Below are 20,442 nucleotides of genomic sequence, written 5' to 3'. Positions count from 1 at the left end.
GCCCCGCCCCGCGCCCAGGCCCGGCCGTGCTCGCTCCCGCGAGCGGGCACGGGCAGGGCCCCGCGGGACATGGCGCGGGTACGGCCGGGCGCGGCGCTGCCGGACCCTGGCGCTGCCGGTAACGGCGGGTAACGGCGGGCACGGCCCCGCGAGCGCCCGTCCCGTCCCGTGCCCCCCGGCCGTGCCGCCCCGCTCGGCTCCGCCCCGCTCGGCTCCGCTCCGCCTGCAGGGGCCGCCCGAGGCCCGAGGCCCGGGGCCGCTCCCGGCCGCCGCCGGTGCCGTCCCGCCGGCAGCGCCGCGGGGGGGCGAGGCCGAGCGGGCAGCGGGGGTCGCGGCGCGGCCCGGGCCCGGCGCCATTTCCCGCGCGGCCGCCGCCATGTGCAGCGCCTCGTACCACATCTCCGGGCTGCTGGAGAAGATGGCCTCCAGCGACAAGGACTTCAGGTGCGGGGGCACGAGCCCTCACGGCCGGCCGCGGCTCCGGACCCGCTCGTCCCGCGGGCCGGGAGCGCCGCAGCCGCGGGGGTGAAACGGGGCCCGGGGCCGCCGCCACGGGGTGCGGGGCGGTGCCGGTGCGGGGCCTGGGGCCCGGTGCTGCCGGCGCCGCGTTGGGGCTGTTCTGGGAAGGGGCGGCCGGCCGCCGGCACGCCTCCCCGGCGGGACCAGCGCTCCGGCTGCTGCCCGTGTTCGTGACGGTGGGAGAAGGAGGGGCGCCTCCTGGGGCCGGGGGCTCTGGGGCCGGGATGCGCTCCGGGTGGCCCGTTAGAATTAGCGGCTGCGGAACGCTTCGCCCGCCGGCCGAGCGCGCCCTCGGCGTCAGCCTGGAAGGCACCGCGTGTGCCGCAGGTGGTGCTTTGAGGTCTCTGAAGGAGATCGGCGACGTCCTCAGAGGCAGCTGGTGCGCTCCCGGTACCGCACGCGGTGCTTCTCGGAGAAGCCGGCGGCGCGGTGCCTGCAGTCAGCGTTCCGGACCAGGAGCGCCCCGTTACAGAGGTGTTCGGGCCCGGCCCCTGCCGCACACGGGGACGTGCGGCCCGTTACCGGCCTCCCGGCACAGCACCGCGCCCCTCGCACGCACGGCTCCGGCGGCAGCTCCCGAGGGCGCGGGGGCAGGCGGCAGCGGGGGGGAAGCGGGACGTGGTGCTGCGCCAGGCGCTGCTCGGCCCCTGCCCGTAGTTGGTCATGCTCGTCTCGTGCTGACGCTGAACCCAGCGCAGCCCAGGAGCTCCTGCAGAGGCAGAAATACATGGCGTGCTGTTAACGTTACAGGTCAGAATCTCGGTTTTTGTCATTTTGGGTTTCTGGCGGGTTAATACCACAGAAGCCCCTCGTTCCAGATGTGCTCAGCTGCTACTCCAGAAAAGGCTTGTTGTACGCTGAAGTTAGCCTCGTACACTAGGGCAGCATTTGCTCTGAGATGCTGAATGAATTACATCAACGCTTGATTTAAAATGGATGTGTCACTTGGTAAATGAGGGGGAAGAGCTGCTCTTTGGTTCCTCTTAGACATCCATCCCTGTGCCGAGGCTGCCGTTAGAACAGCTAATATACGATAACCGTGCTTACGTCTCTCAGAACCTCGGACTTCTGTGCCAGCACCTTTTACATTTCCTTTCTCCTAGAAAAACAGATACCTAACCAGAACTTCTCAATATCCGTTTTGACTTTGTCCCTGTTAGAAAACTATATTGACTAAGAGCCAGCTGAGATTTTGTTTTTAATTCTAAGCTGGAACGATAGATACTTGCTTGGTTCTGCTCATGGGAGAAGAAAGTGCAATCGGAAATGTTCATTTGTTCATTGCCATGCGAAGGAGATTCGTCTGTGGCTGTATATCAGCTGATCCACTTTTCCTATGTTCTTTCAGGTTTATGGCCACCAATGACCTGATGATGGAACTGCAGAAAGATTCTATAAAACTAGACGAAGACAGTGAGAAAAAAGTTGTGAAAATGCTTTTGAAATTGCTGGAGGACAAAAATGGGGAAGTACAGAACCTCGCTGTGAAGTGGTAAGAGCCTTGGCATCAACTACCGTGTTCCTTGGCAATAATAAAGCCGTCACAGACTCCAGAGTGTGTTGGAGCGTAGCCTCGTCCTGCAGCGTTGGCACCTTGCTCCAGCCTCCCGTTGAAGGGGCTTCCCCTCTCTGTGCTTGCAGGCACAGCAGTTTCTTTCTCTGTCAGGATTCAGAAAGGGTGAATGTACAGATACCTTTGTACAGGCAGCAGGCAACTTTGGAAGTCGTTCAGCGTTCGTATTATGAATCTTACCATTTTGAAAATATTATGAGTAAGGTTTTATTTCTTCAGAGACAAGCTCAGCCTAAAATACTGGACATCAAGCTCCCCTCCTTTTCTGGGCTTTGAGATCCAATGCTGAATTTCCCAGTGGTCCTGTCTTTGTTAGAGATGGTACTAAACTGATGACGTGTAGCCCTTCAGAAATGGCAGTCGTTGAATTACAGGTCCAAATCCTGTCCTTCAAGAGCATTTTCATTAAAGTTTATAATGCACTGCTTGGTTTTTTGTTTGTTTGTTTGTTTTTTTCCTGTTTTGACTCGAAGTGTAGTCTGTGCTTTGCTTTGTACCAATTGAATATATTTTTTCAACCCAAATGAAAAAGGCAGGAGGTTCCATTATTAATGAGTCGTCTGGTGAAGTGATCCTACTGCTGACATGTTCTTTCCTGTCTCTTTCCCCCAGCATGTCTAAATGGGAGTGTTCATTCTAGAAATGAAATTGAATGGGTCAGTTCACGCACAGGGCTCCAGAAAGGTGGGCCATTTAAAGACAACTTTGGGTTCCTGTATTTTTTCCAACTGTGGATCTTAGTCATATTCCCTTTTTTTCAGTCATATGCTACTTCTGTCCCTGTACTTTCCCTGTGACCTTTGGCTCTTTCTTTTTGATTCTGACTGTCCTGACTTTTTCCCCAGCTTTCTTGGCCTTCTTCATGTCTCTACCAGCTTTGGGTTTGTTTCTTTTGTTTTTTAAAAGAAAACTGTTGGGCACTAAATGAAAGATAAATTGATTTGCCTATTTATCTGTGGTTGCATCAGGAATACGTCCATATTCATCTAGAATGTGATCATTAGAAAGTAAACATCAAAATGAAACCAGGTATATTTCCTTTTTATACCTAAGGAAGTGCTTATAACAGTAATGTGCTGTTAGTTATACCCAGCCGGGTGGCAAGGATCTCTAAGGAGGAGAAATGTGACATTCTGAAGGACACTGGCAGTTGATTTTATTGTGTAAAACTGAGTTCTTATTTCTTCAGAGGAAATCTGAAATCACACTTCGCATCCAGTAAATTGACAAATTTGAAATCCATATGAAAACCTGACTCCAGTTCTGCGTTTTGTCTTGTTTCCGTTGAGATGAGTTCCTCAGCTTCTCTGTGCTTTCAGGGTCCCCGTCTGTAAAACAGTTCTCTTCTGGTCTGTACTTAGAGGTATAAAGTTGAACACCATTTGCGCTTGCACAAAGTGCTATTATTAAGTTCTTATTTTCTAATTACCGTATCTCAGAGAAGCTACTCGGCCTCTAAAAAGCTATTACTGTCCTGATTTGTCAATTTAAGAATAGCCTCACACGAAGCAGGCTGTGTTCGCGTGCTCTGGGAAGCGCTGTGCACGTGGTGCTGGCCAAGCACTGAGGTGGTAATGGTGGTGTGCCCGCAGGGGGACAGCCACCTGTGCAGAGGTGTTCCCTACAGTTTGCATTACTGTGGTTATGCCAGAAAGGAGAGAGAAAGAGAAGTCAAAATGCGTTTTTGTTCAAGGATTCTATAAACTGCGTTCTGGCCCTAAGCGCTGTAACGGGCTAGCACCGTGTCTTCTCATACAAGCTCTTAAGACAGTGGGAATCATCGAGGCTGATGCTCTGTCAGCGTTGTTCAGCTCTCACGGAAGTCAGGGGCTTTTATCGCTGACGGTGACAGAAGCAGAACCCGTCTTGTGTGTAAACTTCAGTGAGAGGAGGGTATGTAGGAAGCTTGCGTGCCCCTCTGTCTCTTTTGGGACCATAGCCTGTTGGTAGCCTTTTGTTACGAGTTGTATGGACACGTAGCATGGGTCAGTCCCCAGGGAACAGGGGTTGTGCCCTAGGATGAGGCAGCATACAGAGCCAAAAACTCGAGTCCCACTTTTCTGTGCAGTGTGTTAAAAAAAAAAAAAAAAAAAGGAAAAGCAAAACTCCAAAAAGGCAGATTAATCCTTTCCTTCACTCTGTTTTCCATCTTAACCTGGCTGTGTGGACAGCATACTGGGGGGGGGGGGGGAGTGAAACCTTCATGAACAGGTTATCTAAATATATTTTTGCGCTGGAACAGGAGCACGATGGGATTTCTAAAACTAGAAATGGTTGTACTGCACGTGAATTACCGGGAGCTGTTCGATTCCTCTGTGTTTTCTGAAACCGAAGGAAGGGATGTGCATTGTACATCCTTGTGTACATTGTACAGGATATCAGTGCTCAGTGCAGGTGTTACGGGAATATTTGCACTTGGGACTGAGATGCCCTTAAGGAAGAGTGTGCCCGAGCATCCCTTTTGTTGGTGGAAGCAGCCTTCTTCCTGCTCGTTCTGACTGGCTTCTCCTCCTGCAGTCTGGGCCCGCTGGTTGGCAAGGTGAAGGAGTACCAGGTGGAAACCATCGTGGACACGCTGTGTACGAACATGTTGTCAGACAAGGAGCAGCTGCGGGACATCTCCAGCATCGGGCTGAAAACGGTCATCTCCGAGCTGCCACCAGCTTCCACAGGTAAGACGTCTGTCCCTGCTTGTCAGACCGAGGCGGTAGGGAGCCCCAGCCTTTGGGAAACAGGAAAGCGGGTAGTTCAGAGCCTAAAAGTTACAGATCCCTTATTCACCTGCTGGAGGACGAGAAATACCATAAGGAGGAAGGACAGCAGAAGTTGAGTTAGAAATATGATTAAAGATTGGATGAAATGAAGACTCTTGAACTGGTCCCCCGTAGGATGCTTATGTCTGAAACCACATCTGAGTTCCTGGAGAAAATCATTTTTGTTCACGGCAATCATAAAGCACGCAGTGTGTCAGGATGCTGCTGCTCAGGCAGCCTGGCAGGGCTGTTTGGTCTCGCCATCAGCAGTGCCAGCACTGCACCACCTCCTGTCTGCAGCCCTGCAGGACCAGGCTTTCTGGCCACCACAGCTGCCCTGTCTGCTTCTCCTGCATTTGGAACTAAGTATTCCAAAAATCCAGCAGCATTTCAGGAGATACCCAAGGCTTCCAAAGAGTTAAGTTTCTTCTGCAGCCATCTCATGTATCTGTGGCTGTGGCAGTGCTGCTGGCCTGCTTTAGGAGTTGGGAGGAGAATGAGAATTAGTGTGCAAATACTTGCTGAGCTCCTCTCTCAGATTTTGCAAAATGTTAAGCTCTTGAGAGGCGTCTTTTCAGAAGTCTTTATTTAACACACGTCACATGAACTGAAACTGTTGCAGGGTAGCGACAGATAAATCATCTCCTTAAGGGTTGGGATTGACACAGTGTGGGTAGAAGGCAGCAAAAGCAGTATCGGTTTGCTGCAAAATAGAGGGTTGGACATCTCCCTCTGTGCTTTCTTCACCTAATTTGTTGCTTTTTTATTGTTTGTTTGTAAATGTAGGAAGGGTTGAATGGTTCTTAACAGCATAAAAACTTCTTTTTAACTGACAGTGGGGAAAAATCTCTCTCTTGCAGGCTCCACCATGACAGCGAATGTATGCAAAAAGATCACAGCCCAGCTGACAGGAGCCATTGGCAAGCAGGAGGATATATCTGTGCAGTTGGAGGCTCTTGACATCCTGTCAGATATGTTGAGCAGGTACCAAAGGATTTCCTTTGGCAGCTGTGTACGGCAGGGGGCTGCTCTGTATGTGTTTGCTTTTGATTTCTATATTTCCCTAATCTTACTATGAGGACTTAAAACTAAAGGATTTGGGTTGCCTGCTACAGGGGAATGTCTCAGCAGAGCAGATTCCTCAGCAGGGATGAGAGACAACATTTTGAGCCCTACTGTGCTTGGGAATAGTATTAGTGGTGGTGAGGGATCCCACAGAGGCTCAGTTTAAGTTTAAGCAAGTGTAAGGAGGGAGAGGGCAAACCAGGGAAGTTTATTTTAGCCCTGTGATCTGATTGCACATGCATTTTTTTTCCTGGCTGCCTCTCTCTCCTGTTATATAAGTAAGAGTGGCAGTGTCATATGTCAGCTGCATGCAGGAAATTATTGACAAACTCCCAGGTCACCCAGAAGGGCACAGCCAAAATCAAAATACGCCATGATGAATGCAAATAACCTCTCCCTGCGTTGTACAGAACACCGAAACCACCCTTTTCCTCTCCCTCCTGCTGTATGAAATCTTCATGGCTGAAGGGTTTTTTTACATTTTTTGCTGGCAAGGAAGCTTTTCCTCTGATACATTGACTTTCAACTTCTGTCTTGTTCTGTTGCTTGCAGGCTAGGGGGAACTCTCTACTCTTTCCATTCTTCCATCCTGAGCTGCCTGCTTCCTCAGCTGACAAGCCCCAGGCTGGCTGTACGTAAAAGGGCCATCGTTGCCTTGGGTCATCTTGTCTTGACCTGCAGTGGGAACATCTTCTCAGAGCTCACAGAGCATCTCCTCGCTGAGCTGAAGAAGAATGAGTCTACCTCAACTACCAGGACATACATTCAGTGTATCGCTGGCATCAGTAGGCAGGCTGGACACCGCATAGGTAGGACAAGTAGCTTGAAATGATACTGGGAAATGTGCACATATTTTAGAGCAGCTCTTTTTTTTAATGGTAAAAGAAGTGTGTTCGCTCTGTTCCTGATGTGTTAGTGGGTTGTGCTTTGTGATTCCCTCCGTGGTTCTGATCTGGCTTTGACCTCCACTTGTAAGGGAGGAGACACCAAAGTAACTCTGTGGCTGCCCTTCTGTAGTGGATTTCATCCCAAGGTCTTCAGCACTTTCCTGGTCTGAATTAATACCTCTGTGAATTAGGTCAGTGGATTCATCCCGCTTTAAATAAGAGGCTAAATGGAAGGCAGCATATTTGATTACTTGTCTAAAAGATCTGCCAGAGCCGGCATTCAGCCCTAGAAGATTTCTAGGCACGGCTCTTTCCATGACTGAAATGCCAACAAAGAACTGAAGAGAGTGAGCAGGGGTCACCTGCTAAAAATCTCTTTAAGGCTGTTTTTCGGTGGGCTGCTGGTTCCTTTCCCCAGGGATCCAGAGGAGGAATGCTCTGCCAGGCACGTGAAGGAAGTGGCAGATGGCTGAGCTGTTGGCAGCTTGGATACGTGACCGCTGGAATGTATTTTACTGCTGCTTACTTTGTCTTTCCCAGGAGAACATCTGGAGAAGATAATTCCTCTGATTGTTCAGTACTGTAACGTGGAAGATGATGAGTTGAGAGAGTACTGCTTCCAGGCCTTCGAGTCTTTTGTAAGAAGGTGTGTGCCCTTGAGGAACAACCGTGCACCGTCCTGTGCATCGGTGTCCTCCTGGTGTAAATATCTGTACTTCCAGCATCCAGGGCTGAGTGCCTGTGTTCCTGTGGGGAAGGAGTTCACAAGTGAAATTTCTTCTTTACATGCAGAGTTGGACATGAGTTACGAGCCGTTTTACTTCAACACGCGCGAGCATGTTTCTGTATTGGTTTTGCAGGAGTGGGACAAGTTTTCCTTGTCCTTGGGGGATTCCTCAGGAAGAGGGAATTGCCTCATTCCTGGTGTGTGGAGGGAGTGGGAGGCAGGAAAGGGGCTCAAGTAGAGGAGCTGCTGAGCTGCAGCTTTCCTGATGTTTGGTCAAAAGTTCAGGGCTTGTGTTGGAGAAGGAGCCCTTCAGAGCTCCTGAGGTTTCCTCCCATGAAGAAGAGGACTGAACCAGGTGGTGAAGGCTATATTTTTTTCCCCTTATAGAAATTATTGCATCCTTCCCAGGAGAATGTGGCCTTGCTTTGTGCGCAGTGAGAAAGAGCAGCTCTGCTTTAACTCATGTTAGCAAAATGCTTAAATAGCCCATGAAACATTTTGGGATCCTTTTGAGATGGATTGTGTTATTTGGATATTTAAAACTGCTTATTATTTGATCTATTAACTCTTAGGATTTTTATTTGTCGTGATAGGTGCCCAAAGGAAATTGACCCCCACATCCCTAATGTGATGGGGTTATGTCTGAAGTACATCACCTTTGACCCAAACTACAACTATGATAATGAAGAGGAGGAAGAGGAAGAGAGGATGGAAACTGAAAATGGGGAGGATGAAGAGCAAGGTGCCTGCTTGTGAGGATGACTGTGCTCAGCAGAACACTGGTTAACATTTCCCCCCTTCCTGCGTGCTGTCCCCTTCTCTGATGTTTCTTTTAAGATCTGTGTCAAGACAGTTGTGTTGAATGGGTTATTTCAGCTTACCAGTGGTAACAACATAGCTGTATGTGCAAAGTTCCAACAACAATTCTGAACTTGTTAGTTTTATTTTTTGCTGCTAAGCACCTCGGATCTCTGCCTGCCTTAGGGAACGGGGAAAGCACTGAAAACAGTGCTCTGAACTAGCTTAGTGCAGAGCTAGGTGAAGGGAGCATTGCCTTTCCTGTCCCTGCTGACTGTAGCAGTCTCTTAGAGCTTGCACAGCAAGCAGCCAGGTTTGACGCCTGGCGATCCCGAGGAGTAGCTGCTCTGCCGTCCTGACCGCTGGAAGCGCTCCCTCGTGCCCTGCAAGGTGTCAGCGCGGCTTGCAGCCTGCCCGGCAGACCTCGGGCTGCTGCTCCAGGCAGCTGGTGGGACCTGCAGGGGTTGTTCTTCAAAGGGAGGTGTGAACTCTGTCCTTCTTGAATGCTCTCTGGTTCTGAGCTTCCGCTGCTGGCACCAAGTGCTCGGTTCAGCTGTAGCCCTGGTTCCTGTCTGTCCTGATAGCTGAGCTCTAGTAGGTTTAGGCACACGCGAGGGAGATGTCTCCTTACTGCGTTCCTAACAAAATGGTGTTTCTTGAAAAGAAAGATGTTAGAGGCAGATCTAAAAATTGGAGCTAACAGCTGCGCACTCTGCAGGTTTCTTACTGTATCTACTGGGGTGCTACGCAGTATTATTACCTTTTTTAACCAGCCAGCCAGCATTTGTTGCTTACTTGAGTTCCAAAAGGCATTGGATATCTTTGGTGTGGTCTCACTTACTTACAAGACCAGACAAACTCCTGTTTTCCCTGATCACAGGGGAGGTCAGGCAAGCATTCCTTGCTCCCAGGCTGTTGCAGCCGACACCCCTGCCAGGTTTTGTCACAACCATGGTGGTTTGTCAGCGTGGAGCTTTTACTTGGTTTCTGGGTTGCTTCCTCTTGTCTCTGCATCTGCTAGGCTGCTTTCAGTACATGCATGCTGTTTGTGAAAACAACGGCCAGCCAAAGCTGGACTTCGCAGTCACCTGGAGGCTACAGAAGCTATGCTCCTTGTGAGAATGGTTGCTTCTTTTTTTTTTTTTTTCTTCAGGAAGAGATACAGAGATATTTGCAATTTCGATCTAACAGTTTCAGTGCAACCTAACTCAGCCTACAAATATTTTAGCCACAGAATTATGTTTTTACTATAAGGTAACTATTTTGTACTACTTTGCAGCAGAAAAAAGCAAAGCTACAATCCTGAACCCTTGAAAGTGTCACCCTTAAAAACATGTTAGTCATCAGTGAAAGCACTCTGATACTGTCTTAAAAGGGGTCTTTTGTTTATTTTCAGACTCTGTTTAGTTTGAGGTGGCTGTCAAGATCTGGTGAGATGAGAGGTCTGTGTTTAAAGCCTGTTGGCTGTAGAGAGCATTTCATAATGTTGCTTTTTATGGCTGTATGAAGTGTGACAGCTAAGAGCAAAAGTTAGTTGTTTACTTTCATACTAATTGGGGTACGATCTTGGCTGTCTTCCTGGAGAGTGTGTTAAATGTTCTGCCAATAACATTGTAAATTGTTATGCTGTTTTGTGCCATTCAGGGATTGCTAAGACAAATATTTACGTATTTCTGGCTTTAAAAATGTGGGAACCTTGTTCTTCCTTCAGAACAAAAGCCTTGATGCCTGAGCCGAAGTGGCTTCACCAGTGAGTGTAGTAGTATTAAGGTTTGCTCTTTGTCAGCTCTTAGTTGGAACAGAAGAACCTGACATCAGCATAGGGCAGTCCCGAGGCGTACTTGCTGTCTGTAATGACGTTTGTATGGACAGGCTGTTCTGGACAATTCCATGTTCCCAGATAAGTGTGAGTTACTGGTATCTGTTTGTCGGGTAGCTGGAGAGGGAAGCTCGGAGGCATCAAGTGACCCTCTAGCTCTGATTTTCTCCTCATGGTGCATCCTGTTTTCCCTTGTGTTCTTTCCAGAAAGTGATGATGAGTACAGCGATGATGATGACATCAGTTGGAAAGTCCGCAGGGCTGCAGCGAAGTGCCTGGAGGCCATTGTCAGCAGCAGGCACGATCTCCTTCAGGATTTCTACAAAACTCTTTCCCCAGTTTTGATAAGCAGATTCAAGGAGAGGGAGGAGAATGTCAAAGCTGACATCTTCAGTGCTTATATCGCCTTGCTGAAACAAACACTGCCCATCCAGAGCTGGCGGCATGCTTCAGATGCCTCTGGCAAAGACGATGTTCCCCTGACGATGCTTCAGAACCAGGTGTGTGAGGAGATGGTGGGCTGCATTAAATCAGAAAGCAATAAAGAGAAGTAGATACCGTGCCACTGATGAGTATGCCTAGTGGGTAAATTGATGAGTATGCCTAGTGGGTAAATTGGAGAACACAGCTGAGGGAGCCCTTTGGCACGCAACTAGGGGGAACCAGATCCCAAGGGTTAACAGTTCATGTTTTTTCCCACCCTTCCTGGGGAGAGTGCATTGAGCCAGTGCAGGAGCACTGAGGTATAATCTCCATTATCCCCCCTGGGTAGCCTCTGACACATTTGCAGGCTGTATGACACATTAATCTTGGGGTAAAACGATGATCTGATTGTATTTATTTAATCTTCTTTGTTAGGGGATAACACCAACTTCATGATTCAGTTTGTAGAATGTGGAAGAGTAGAATAAAGTCCCTCCAGCTCATTAGTTCGCGTATCTCTTGTTCACATGAACTGTCTTGTAATCTTTCCCTAGTCCGTTCTCCTCTAACGAGCAATTGCATTGTTTCTTGCTGTCTCTTGTCAGTTCTGTTGCTGTGCCTTTAGTGCCTCTGGCTCAGCTGAGCAAGCTGCTTTGGCAGCATAGCTCTGTGCCCTGGAAGCTGGATGACCGATGTGTTTCTTTCTGGTTTGCTTTTCCAAATTGCAGGTCCCCAACATCGTCAAGGCATTGCATAAGCAGCTTAAAGAAAAGAGCATCAAGTCAAGACAGGGTTGTTTCAGCCTGCTGACAGAACTGGCCAATGTTCTTCCTGGTTGCCTGGCAGATCACATCCCTGCACTAGTGCCTGGTAAAGCTCATCTGTGGTCTGCGGGTGGAAGAGCGGGGTTGGTTCCGTTAGGTCATAGTATAACCTGTATTCTTCTTACGTGCATGTTTTATTTCTCAGTATTGTCTCTGTTCAGTTTCAAGGCATACGCATGAAGTTCTGCTCCTTGTTGATACACTCAACAGTTTCCAGATCAATTCTTGTTTCTGTCGACTGCTGACAGACAGGATGTTAAGTTCACTTCCACAGTCCCCAGAAGAGAGACCTTTAGGAGGGCCTGTTCCAGCCTCCTTTGAAAGTAGCTGGAATTACACTGCTAGCATGCTGAAATCAGTAACACATGACATTTTCTTTTACAAAATAGAGTGGCGTTAAAAAAATACATATTGACTGAAGCTTTTATGTGTACCCCCACATTTTCCACAGAGCTTTCCTTTCCTGTAGATTCATGAAGCAACCCAGGCTGCTGGAAGGCTTACAATACTGAGGTTTTGTCTTGGCTTTGGAGTGTCTGTATTAGTAAACATACCAAATGTCTCCTGTGATTGTTCCTGGGCACAAGCCACGCACCTCTCTCATGAATTAATAGATTGCAAAAAGCATTCAAACCAAGAGTCAAGCATAACTTCTGGGATGGCAAACAGTACTGTTGTAAACGTTTCTGATTAAGTCTTTATGGAAACATAAATGTGTGCCATAGAAAATGGACTTGGAAGTACGTCACTTCTACAGAGGCAGTCAATCTATTGAACTAGAGAAATGTAAAAGTCCCTGCTGCTTTTTTTTCCTTAAAAAAAAAAGAAAACAAAAAACAAACAAACCACTTCCCACAGAAGAGTAAAGGAAATAAACGTGAAAGGACATTACGGCTGTATGGAGTGCCTGTTGAGGTTAGATTTTCCCAGTCTTAATTTCATGCCACTTTTCTGCTGCTTATTTGTACCTTACTAACAACCCCTCCCCATCTCAGCCCAGGATAACTTTTCTAATTGAATTTTAAATAGTTGTGTAGCCAGCTATCCATGGCTGCTACAAATAATATATATATCTGAATTGCCACTTCCCTGAAAGCAAAAGGACTGTAAGGATAGTAGCTCTCTTTAACGGTACATATCTTCTGTGTGAGCAGAGGAAAGAAAGAAAACAGACTCCAACTGTGTTCATTTTCTGTTTGTTTGTTTATTTGTTTTGATTAAGAACACTTAGTGAAATAAGGCAGCATTCTTTCTTGTCTCTTCTGCACAGGTATTGTTTTCTCATTGGCTGATAAATCCAGCTCCTCCAACATGAGAATTGACACGCTATCTTTCCTTCACGTTCTTCTTTGCAACCACCAGCCAGAGGTATTTCATCCTCATATCAAAAGCCTGTTACCTCCAGTTGTGAGCTGTATTGGAGACTCCTTCTATAAGATCACTTCGGAGGCTCTGCTGGTTACTCAGCAACTTGTGAAAGTTATCAGGCCTTTGGGCAAGTCTTGCACTTTTGATGCCAAGCCATATGTGAAGGACCTTTTCCCTGGTACTCTGAAACGACTGAAGGCAGCTGACATTGACCAGGAGGTGAAGGAGCGTGCTATCTCATGCATGGGACAAATCATTTACAATCTGGGAGATTATTTAAGCACTGATCTCCAGCCAACTTTGAAGATATTTTTGGAGAGGCTCAAAAATGAAATCACCCGATTGACAACGGTCAAAGCATTAACCCTAATTGCCAGTTCTCCACTTAAAATAGACTTGAGACCTATTTTAGGGGACGGTTTCCCCATTTTAGCTTCCTTCTTGAGAAAGAATCAACGTGCCTTGAAACTGAGCACTCTGACTGCTCTGGATATCCTGGTGAAGAACTACAGTGACAGCCTCAAGCCTGCCATGATAGAGTCTGTGCTAACGGAGCTCCCTGCTTTAATTAGTGAGAACGACATGCATGTTTCCCAGGTGGCAATCACATTCCTTACTACTTTAGCTAAAGTTTATCCGTCCTGCATCTCTAAGATCAGTGGTTCCATTCTTACTGAAATCTTTCAGCTTGTTCATTCACCTTTGCTTCAAGGAGGGGCTCTGAACGCTATCATAGACTTCTTCCAGGCTCTGGTGCTGACAAAGACGGCCGCCATGGGCTACTCGGAGCTGATGAAGCAGCTGACTGCACCTATTTACTCCTCGGGTTCAGCTGGGGCGTCAGTGTCGTTACACAAGCAGGCGTATTACTCTGTTGCGAAGTGTGTGGCGGCCCTTTCCTCAGCCTGCCCCAAAGAAGCCCCTGGGATACTGAACCAGTTTATCCAGGATGTAAAAAGCCCCAAATCCAGCTCTGCTGTAAAAGTGCTAGCCTTCCTTTCCCTGGCAGAGATGGGGCGCACGATGAACCTTAGTGCTCAGAAAGAGCTCAAAACGGTCATCCTGGAGGCATTCACTTCTCCCAGCGAAGAGGTGAAATCTGCGGCTTCCTACGCGTTGGGGAACATCAGCGTTGGAAATCTTAAGGAGTATCTTCCCTTCATGCTGAAAGAGATTGGAAGCCAGCCCAAGAGACAGTACCTCCTGCTGCACTCTCTAAAAGAAGTCATCAGCTCCTCTCCAGCCGATGGCCTCAAACCATACGTGGAGGATATTTGGGCTCTGCTTTTCAAGCACTGTGAGTGCACAGAAGAAGGGACGCGCAACGTGGTGGCTGAATGCTTGGGGAAGCTGACTCTGGTGAATCCTTCTGAGCTGCTGCCCCGGTTGAAAAAACAGCTGTCATCAGGTAGTGTTACGATGAGCACTGCTGAGAGTAGGGAAATACTTTTTTTTTGCTGGAAGGTGCTTCTGTAAGCTGCTGGTGGGTACAACAAGGAGCAAAGCCAGTCTGTAGAGGCGAGAAGGAAGTGAGGGATCTTTGCGAGGGAGGTCAAAGGGAACACTGGGTTGCATGGGATGCAGGAGGGTGTTAGCAACAGGGACTGCACATGAAGATAGTGCTGGGACGGGTTTTAAATAGAGGTTAAGACAAATCTTATGTTTTCAGTGTGCTTGTAATGAGACTCAGAGCAGAGTATGTGCTACAAAGTTACAGCAATGATTTTGCCTCTTGACCTGTCAGTGTCTTTGTCTTTCCATGTTCATCACAGGCTCTCCACACGCCCGGAGCACAGTGGTAACTGCAGTAAAATTCACAATTGCAGATCAGCCTCAGCCTATTGATGCTCTCCTGAAAAGCTGCATAGGTAGGCTAGTACAAATCACAGTGTAATCTGGCAACAGATACTGCTTTTGTTTAGCAGCTTAGGGATTTTTCACATCTATCTGAACCTCGTCTAATCCAGTTAATTTTCATCTGTGTTTCTCTGCTTTTGGCATTCAGGAGGAGGACACTCGTGGATCCTTGTTAAATGCTCTTGGGCATGTTCCATTGGTGACATTTTCAGGGAGCATAAGTTCACCCCACTTTCAAACATGATTCCAGCATTGTGCGGACAAGGATCTCGTAAAATGTAACCTACGTTAAAATGGCCTTATAGCTAGGGAGCCTGCGTCTTGGATCCGTTGTATAAAACTGGGCCTTCTATTTCAGAGAAGTCTAATCTGAGCAAGTTAGATCTGGGCAAGAAAGAAAGAACACCTTCCGTGAATACTGAAGCTTCTGGTTTGACTTTAGGATGAGGTCTGTCGTAGCTAGAATCATGCTGGTTGTTTTTATGCCCAAATGCAGAAAAGTCGTGATTCTTTCCTTTACTATATCCCAAATGAAAGCATCTCTAATGCCTTTGTTACTGTGCCCCTAGAGTTATTTGGCATAGATGCGTCACATCCAGGCTCCATCAAAAATACGTTGTGGTGGTTTTGGGTCAGTTGCGAGTGCTTCTTCTAAAACTCTGCAGCAGGACTAACTGGTGTGTTCGTATCCCCCAGGGGACTTCTTGAAAACTCTTGAGGATTCAGACCTGAATGTTCGACGCGTGGCTTTAGCCATGTTTAATTCTGCTGCTCACAACAAACCTTCTTTAATACGAGAATTACTAAATGCAGTTCTCCCCAGCCTGTATAGCGAAACAAAGGTCAGAAGAGAGCTTATCCGTGAGGTATGTCGTTAGTTTGGCTTGAGAGCAATACGGCAGCGACTTGGTGCACGTGAAGCTGAGATGGAGCTGTCACGCTGCTGTTAGGTTACAGCTGTATTTTTTTTCTTGTTTAAGGTAGAAATGGGGCCATTCAAGCACACAGTGGACGATGGCCTTGACGTGAGGAAAGCTGCTTTTGAATGCATGTATACGCTGCTGGAAAGTTGTCTTGACCGGCTGGATATCTATGAGTATCTGAACCATGTGGAGGATGGACTGAAGGATCACTATGACATTCGGGTGGGTAGATGCTTTGCCAGAACTGCTGGAGGACAGTGAAGTAGATGATGTTAGTTCTTGGGAACCAGGGCCTAAATTGAGCTGATGTGTCACCATGGCATAGAGTGTGCCTGCCACATCTGCTAGAGCTTTCTTCTGAATGTTTTCCAGCCCTAGTTTGACTGTCGTGGCCTTGAAAATACAACCGTACTGTAGCTGGCTTTACAGGAAATCTACCCAAGTCTAGAATATCGTCAATTGTCATTTACTTAGCGCAGCCAGTGATACTATACAAAAAAAAAAATTAATATATATATTGTTGATGGTCTCATATAGGAAGCACTGTATCCTTCTCATTCTATTTACCTCCACTTAAGGAGGTGCAGCAGTGGCACAATCCCCGTGGTGAATGCATCTGTTTCTCTCAAAAGCTCTCAGCACTCTGCAGACACCGGAGAGGAGGACAGCTGGGACCAGAGTCTAACTGGTTACTGCTGTGCACTGGCTGCTAACAGGTGCATTTCTAGTAGCGCCCAAAATCTTGTTAAAACCCCTTACCCAAGTGCAAAGCAAACCACTCCAGCAGAGGTGCCATGGAAGCAGCAGGCAGCATGGCACCGCAGGTCAGGCAGATGCACGTTCACTGCTGTGTCGGGGACTGGAGGGCGTAGTGAAGCAGCTCCTCTTTTCCCTCCTCTCTCTAGATGCTGACTTTCATCATGCTGGCTCGGCTGTCCACACTCTGTCCTAATGCAGTCCTGCAAAGGCTCGAGCGACTGATTGAACCACTGCGAGCAACGTGCTCCACAAAGGTAAGAGCAAAGAGAGCGTGACACACGAGGGGTGGGTTCTGTGCTGTTACTCTGTCACTGCTTCCGAGCAACCTGCTCCCCACGTTCCTTCGGTCAGAAAATGCATGTCCCTGCGCCTGCTGGTGTGTTTGATTTTGTGCCTGTATCATCTGTTCTAAATCCCAGCTAAAAATGGTGCTTTTGTTTTCTAGGTAAAAGCTGGTTCAGTGAAACAGGAGTTTGAAAAGCAGGATGAACTGAAGAGATCAGCGATGAGAGCAGTGGCTGCTCTCCTGACCATCCCCGAAGTAGAGAAAAGTCCAGCAATGGCTGAATTTTCATCTCAAATCAGATCCAATCCTGAAATGGCATCACTTTTTGAAAGTATTCAGAAAGATTCTGCTTCTCTGCCCACCACAGAATCGATGGACACAAGCTAAGGTGTTGCTTGTCTGCTCCATCACCTTCCTGTCCTCACCGCGCGTTAACCCAACCGATACACCACAGGGGGCTGAGAATGTCAGCTTTCTGCAGCAGCCCCCTGGAAGTCATCGAGTGCTGACAGGAGAAAATAGCTGAAAGCATGGGACATCTTGCTGAATTTCAAAATGTGGGAGGTCAAGGGAAGCATGTCCCTGTGGAGGGGAGGGAGTGGAAGACACCTACGTTGTCTTCAGCAAGCTTTTAGAGGGCTTATGAAGCAACCTGAATTCAGACTGGTTCCATGAAAAATGGAAACCGCTTCCCGAAGTATTTCCCTACTGCAGTACAGAGAGAAATAAAGCCTCTTTTTTTTTTTTTTTTTAAACCACTGCATATGCACTTTTTACCCCCCAGTTGCCTGAAGAATGTATTTGTATTGTTTCACTAAATAAGAAGGCTGAAAACTAGATGTCTTTAATTGGTGAGCATCAAGCGCAGCTAGGGCCTGTTTGAGCAAGAGGCAGGAGGTTTGCATTAGCCGAGCTGCAGTTGCTCATCACGCCGTAGCTTTCCCACACAGGGCTAAATTTGTAAAATGTGTTCTGATAGTTAAATATTTCTGCAGTGTTTTGGTAATACGAAACTACCTTGCTTATGGTTTCCTGGTTTTAACTGTAAAATACCTCACTGAGCTGTCTTCCAAAAAGAGACGACTTGATTGTATTACAACAATAAATCACCCACTAAGCTTTTCTTTGCTTGAAACACTGACCTCTTCCCCCCGTGGAGCAGCTCGGTGTTTCTCTCAAGTGACAGCCACCAAAGCACCGATCTGCTGTGAACTCTGGTCATGAAATTACACAGCGGCATTCGCAGCAAAGTTCACAAAAGTATTCTAGCATCGCAGAAGAGCTCCAGGTCAGCCGCCAGGTTCCAGAACATACAGCAGCTCTGCCATCATTTGAAAGCCTTCTCTAAAGTGGCTGTTTTGTTCAAATGCAGCTTTGCACAGGGAAAAAGCTTTAAGAAACAGGAAGGATGTAACAGCAAATTAGAGAACGAGACTACCATGACACACTTCTGGTAGCCGTGGAGTTGGAATAAGCTTTCCTTTCTCCATTTCTGACAGCGGGTGATTTGAGAAATATTTATAGTGCAGTGTGAAAGAACATCCGTTCTGTTTGAGTGGTACCCAGAAATAAAAATATAGCTGTGGAGCTGTGTGCATGCCTGAATTTGTTAGCCATCATAATGACACTACATTCCTACTGGGTCTACCGGGAGCCTAAAGAACAAGGAAAAAAGAATTAGGTGCCTTTTCCTTAGGCTCTACTAGGAATTCAGTTCCTTCCCCTTAGGCATGCTCCGAAAGGGGATCTGGCCCCAGTCCACCTGAAGCACAAGTACCCAAACGGAAGCAAACACCTTAACCAAAGCAAGAGCTGCAGAGTGCGCTGCTGCCACCCTACTGTCAGATGGGCACCAGCTGGGGGTGCAGGCAGGGCCGCAGCCCTGCTGGCCAAGCCCCAGGAAGCCCGCAAACCAAAGCCTCCCCTTCCGTCATTGAAAACATTCACCAGAGTTTGTGTTCACGCTTTATTAAATACATCCCAGATGCAGGAGGCTGTTTATTCGTTCTCCTCGCTGCGCAGTCTGGCGTTTGGATTAGTGATCTTGATGGCAAGCTGAGCTGCTCTCTCCACGATGACCTTGCGGTTCTTAGAAGACACGTTGTGAGCAATCTCTGCGCAGTACGACCTGCGGGAAACAGACGGCGCGGCACGCCTCAGTGCAGCGCCCCGACGGCAGGGCGCGCAGGGGGCTGCGGCAGAGTACAGAAGCTTTCCTGGACAAGACAGGAATGACGGCCCGCATCCCGGTGCCCAGCTGTCCAGACCTGAAGGCACGTGCTCAGCACCAGAACAGCTCAGCCCTCGTTTTCCTTCTCGCAAACAAAGAGTCACCGAGATCTTTTAATGACTACTTGTTACTTTGTGTTGGAGAAGTGCTACGAGTAGATGGCTGCAGTAGATTTAGGTTTGTGTCTTAACAGATGCAAAGACACAGCTGGTCGCTATTTTACCAAACCAATGCTGTCAGCACCATTTTAATGTGGTGTTTTCACCAGAGGTGTGAACGTGCCAGCCCCGAGCAGCTTTCTGTACGCCTCCTGCCGGTGCCACAGCAGCACTAAGGAAACCGAGGCAGCCCATGTGTTCTGAGAGCTGCAACCCCCCAGGTCTCCCCTCACTGTGCTCCCCTCTGCCCCCTGCCCCCAGCACCGTTACAGGGTGGCAGCACACAGCCGCAGCTCGGGGCAGGGAACAAACCTGACAGCCGCGGACTTACTTGTTGCTCATCATGAGCACTTCCAGCTCCTTGACGTTGTGGACCAGGAATTTTCTGAATCCCGTGGGCAGCATGTGCTTCGTCTTCTTGTTGCTCCCATAACCGATGTTGGGCATCAGAATCTGACCCTTGAACCTCCTGCGAACTCTGTTATCGATACCTCTCGGTTTCCGCCAGTTGCGCTGAAGAAAGAGGAGAAAGAATTGATGCTCAGTCATGAAGCTGAATCAGTCTGAAAGCGCCCACATGGGAATGCCAGCTTTAGCCAAAACTGACCTCCGAAGAGGCCGATCCTACAGCACGACCCCCAGCGCCAATGCCCGGCCCTAATTCGTCACCAGCCCCCAAGGCAACCCCGGCTGGTTTCCCCGCAGTCATTCAACAAACGAAGTTCCAGCGAGCTTTTACCTTAATCTTGACATAGCGGTCCGACTGGTGGCGGATGAACTTCTTGGTCCTCTTCTTGACGATTTTGGGTTTCACGAGAGGCCTGAGGGCCGGCATGGTGCCTGGGACAGACGCAGCGGGCTGAGCACGGGCTCAGCGCGGAGGCGCCCCCCGCCCGCCCGCCGCGGCTGTCGCAGGCTCTCTTCCGCCCGCCGGGCACCGCGAGGCCCGCGAGGGAATGGGCGCGGCCCTGCCGTCGCTCTGCCTCCCGCTTCCGAGGCTGGAGGAGCACGGGGAGCTCCCCAGGTGCGATCCGGGGAGGTCGCGCCGCTCCCGCCCCCCTCGGCCCTCACATCCCCGCCCGGTCTCCCCCCGCCAGCAGCCCCGGGCCGCAGCCGGCACAGGCGGGCAGCGCCCCCCGCCCGCCGCCCCCCGAGCCCCGGCCCCGCCGCGCCGCCCGCTGCCGAGGCCGCCGGGGAGCTCCCGGCCCCGCTGCCGGCCCCGCTGCGGGCGGGTGGCGGGGCGGGGGCCGCCCGGTGGGAGCAGCCGGCCGGCTGCGAGAGGCCCGGCGGGGCGGATGGCGGCGGATGGCGACGGCCGGGCCCTCACCGTCCGCGCGCTGCCGCCGTCCGCGGCCGGGCCCGCCGAGAGAGGGAGGCGGCGCCGCCGCGGGGCCTTATGGGGCGGGGGGCGGTCCTGGCAGGGCGACGCTGCGACGCGCGCGCACGGGGCGGGCACCGGGCCCTCGCGGGGCC

At 49.4% G+C, this 20,442-nt stretch overlaps 2 protein-coding genes across 6 annotated transcripts; one reads left to right on the top strand and one right to left on the bottom strand.

The window, feature by feature from the left end:
* The first annotated feature begins 23 nt into the window (after positions 1 to 23).
* Positions 24 to 18,168, top strand: LOC106036767 (cullin-associated NEDD8-dissociated protein 1). Of its 5 annotated transcripts, none has more exons than XR_007165714.2 (15): positions 25 to 444; positions 1,868 to 2,011; positions 4,610 to 4,764; positions 5,706 to 5,829; positions 6,463 to 6,719; positions 7,338 to 7,443; positions 8,118 to 8,266; positions 10,349 to 10,641; positions 11,293 to 11,434; positions 12,659 to 14,164; positions 14,529 to 14,624; positions 15,310 to 15,479; positions 15,598 to 15,758; positions 16,442 to 16,549; positions 16,741 to 16,846. XR_007165714.2 is itself a non-coding variant. In XM_048070358.2 (15 exons), the coding sequence occupies exons 1-15, from the start codon at positions 377 to 379 to the stop codon at positions 16,966 to 16,968; spliced, it is 3,711 nt and encodes a 1,236-aa protein (XP_047926315.2). In that variant the 5' UTR covers positions 27 to 376; the 3' UTR covers positions 16,969 to 18,168. The 5 variants fall into 5 exon arrangements, 4 of the variants coding, with proteins under 4 accessions (XP_047926332.2, XP_047926315.2, XP_047926323.1 ...); XM_048070358.2 differs by having other exon boundaries at positions 27 to 444; positions 15,594 to 15,758; positions 16,741 to 18,168; XM_048070366.2 differs by lacking the exon at positions 25 to 444 and adding an exon at positions 850 to 1,269 and having other exon boundaries at positions 15,594 to 15,758; positions 16,741 to 18,168.
* A 365-nt stretch (positions 18,169 to 18,533) lies between these two features.
* Positions 18,534 to 20,437, bottom strand: RPL32 (ribosomal protein L32). The gene is made up of 4 exons (XM_067003142.1): positions 20,297 to 20,437; positions 19,709 to 19,809; positions 19,301 to 19,482; positions 18,534 to 18,709 (listed from the first exon to the last, which is right to left on the bottom strand). The coding sequence occupies exons 2-4, from the start codon at positions 19,802 to 19,804 to the stop codon at positions 18,580 to 18,582; spliced, it is 408 nt and encodes a 135-aa protein (XP_066859243.1). The 5' UTR covers positions 19,805 to 19,809; positions 20,297 to 20,437; the 3' UTR covers positions 18,534 to 18,579.
* Positions 20,438 to 20,442: the final 5 nt, after the last annotated feature.

This window comes from Anser cygnoides, chromosome 10, assembly GCF_040182565.1.
Source record: "Anser cygnoides isolate HZ-2024a breed goose chromosome 10, Taihu_goose_T2T_genome, whole genome shotgun sequence".
NCBI classification, from domain to species: domain Eukaryota; kingdom Metazoa; phylum Chordata; class Aves; order Anseriformes; family Anatidae; genus Anser; species Anser cygnoides.
Note: the sequence above shows the minus strand (reverse complement) of the source record. Positions and strands in the feature narration are given on the sequence as shown.

What these genes read in the sequence shown, in the direction of transcription:
- LOC106036767 (XM_048070358.2), top strand. Translation starts at nt 377, where the DNA reads ATGTGCAGCGCCTCGTACCACATCTCCGGGCTGCTGGAGAAGATGGCC. An exon ending in CAGAACCTCGCTGTGAAGTG is followed by an intron (nt 2,012 to 4,609) that starts GTAAGAGCCTTG and finishes CTCCTCCTGCAG; the next exon opens with TCTGGGCCCGCTGGTTGGCA. An exon ending in GCAGGCTGGACACCGCATAG is followed by an intron (nt 6,720 to 7,337) that starts GTAGGACAAGTA and finishes TGTCTTTCCCAG; the next exon opens with GAGAACATCTGGAGAAGATA.
- RPL32 (XM_067003142.1), bottom strand. Translation starts at nt 19,804, where the DNA reads ATGCCGGCCCTCAGGCCTCTCGTGAAACCCAAAATCGTCAAGAAGAGG. An exon ending in ACCGCTATGTCAAGATTAAG is followed by an intron (nt 19,483 to 19,708) that starts GTAAAAGCTCGC and finishes CTCTTTCTTCAG; the next exon opens with CGCAACTGGCGGAAACCGAG. An exon ending in GTGCTCATGATGAGCAACAA is followed by an intron (nt 18,710 to 19,300) that starts GTAAGTCCGCGG and finishes TGTTTCCCGCAG; the next exon opens with GTCGTACTGCGCAGAGATTG.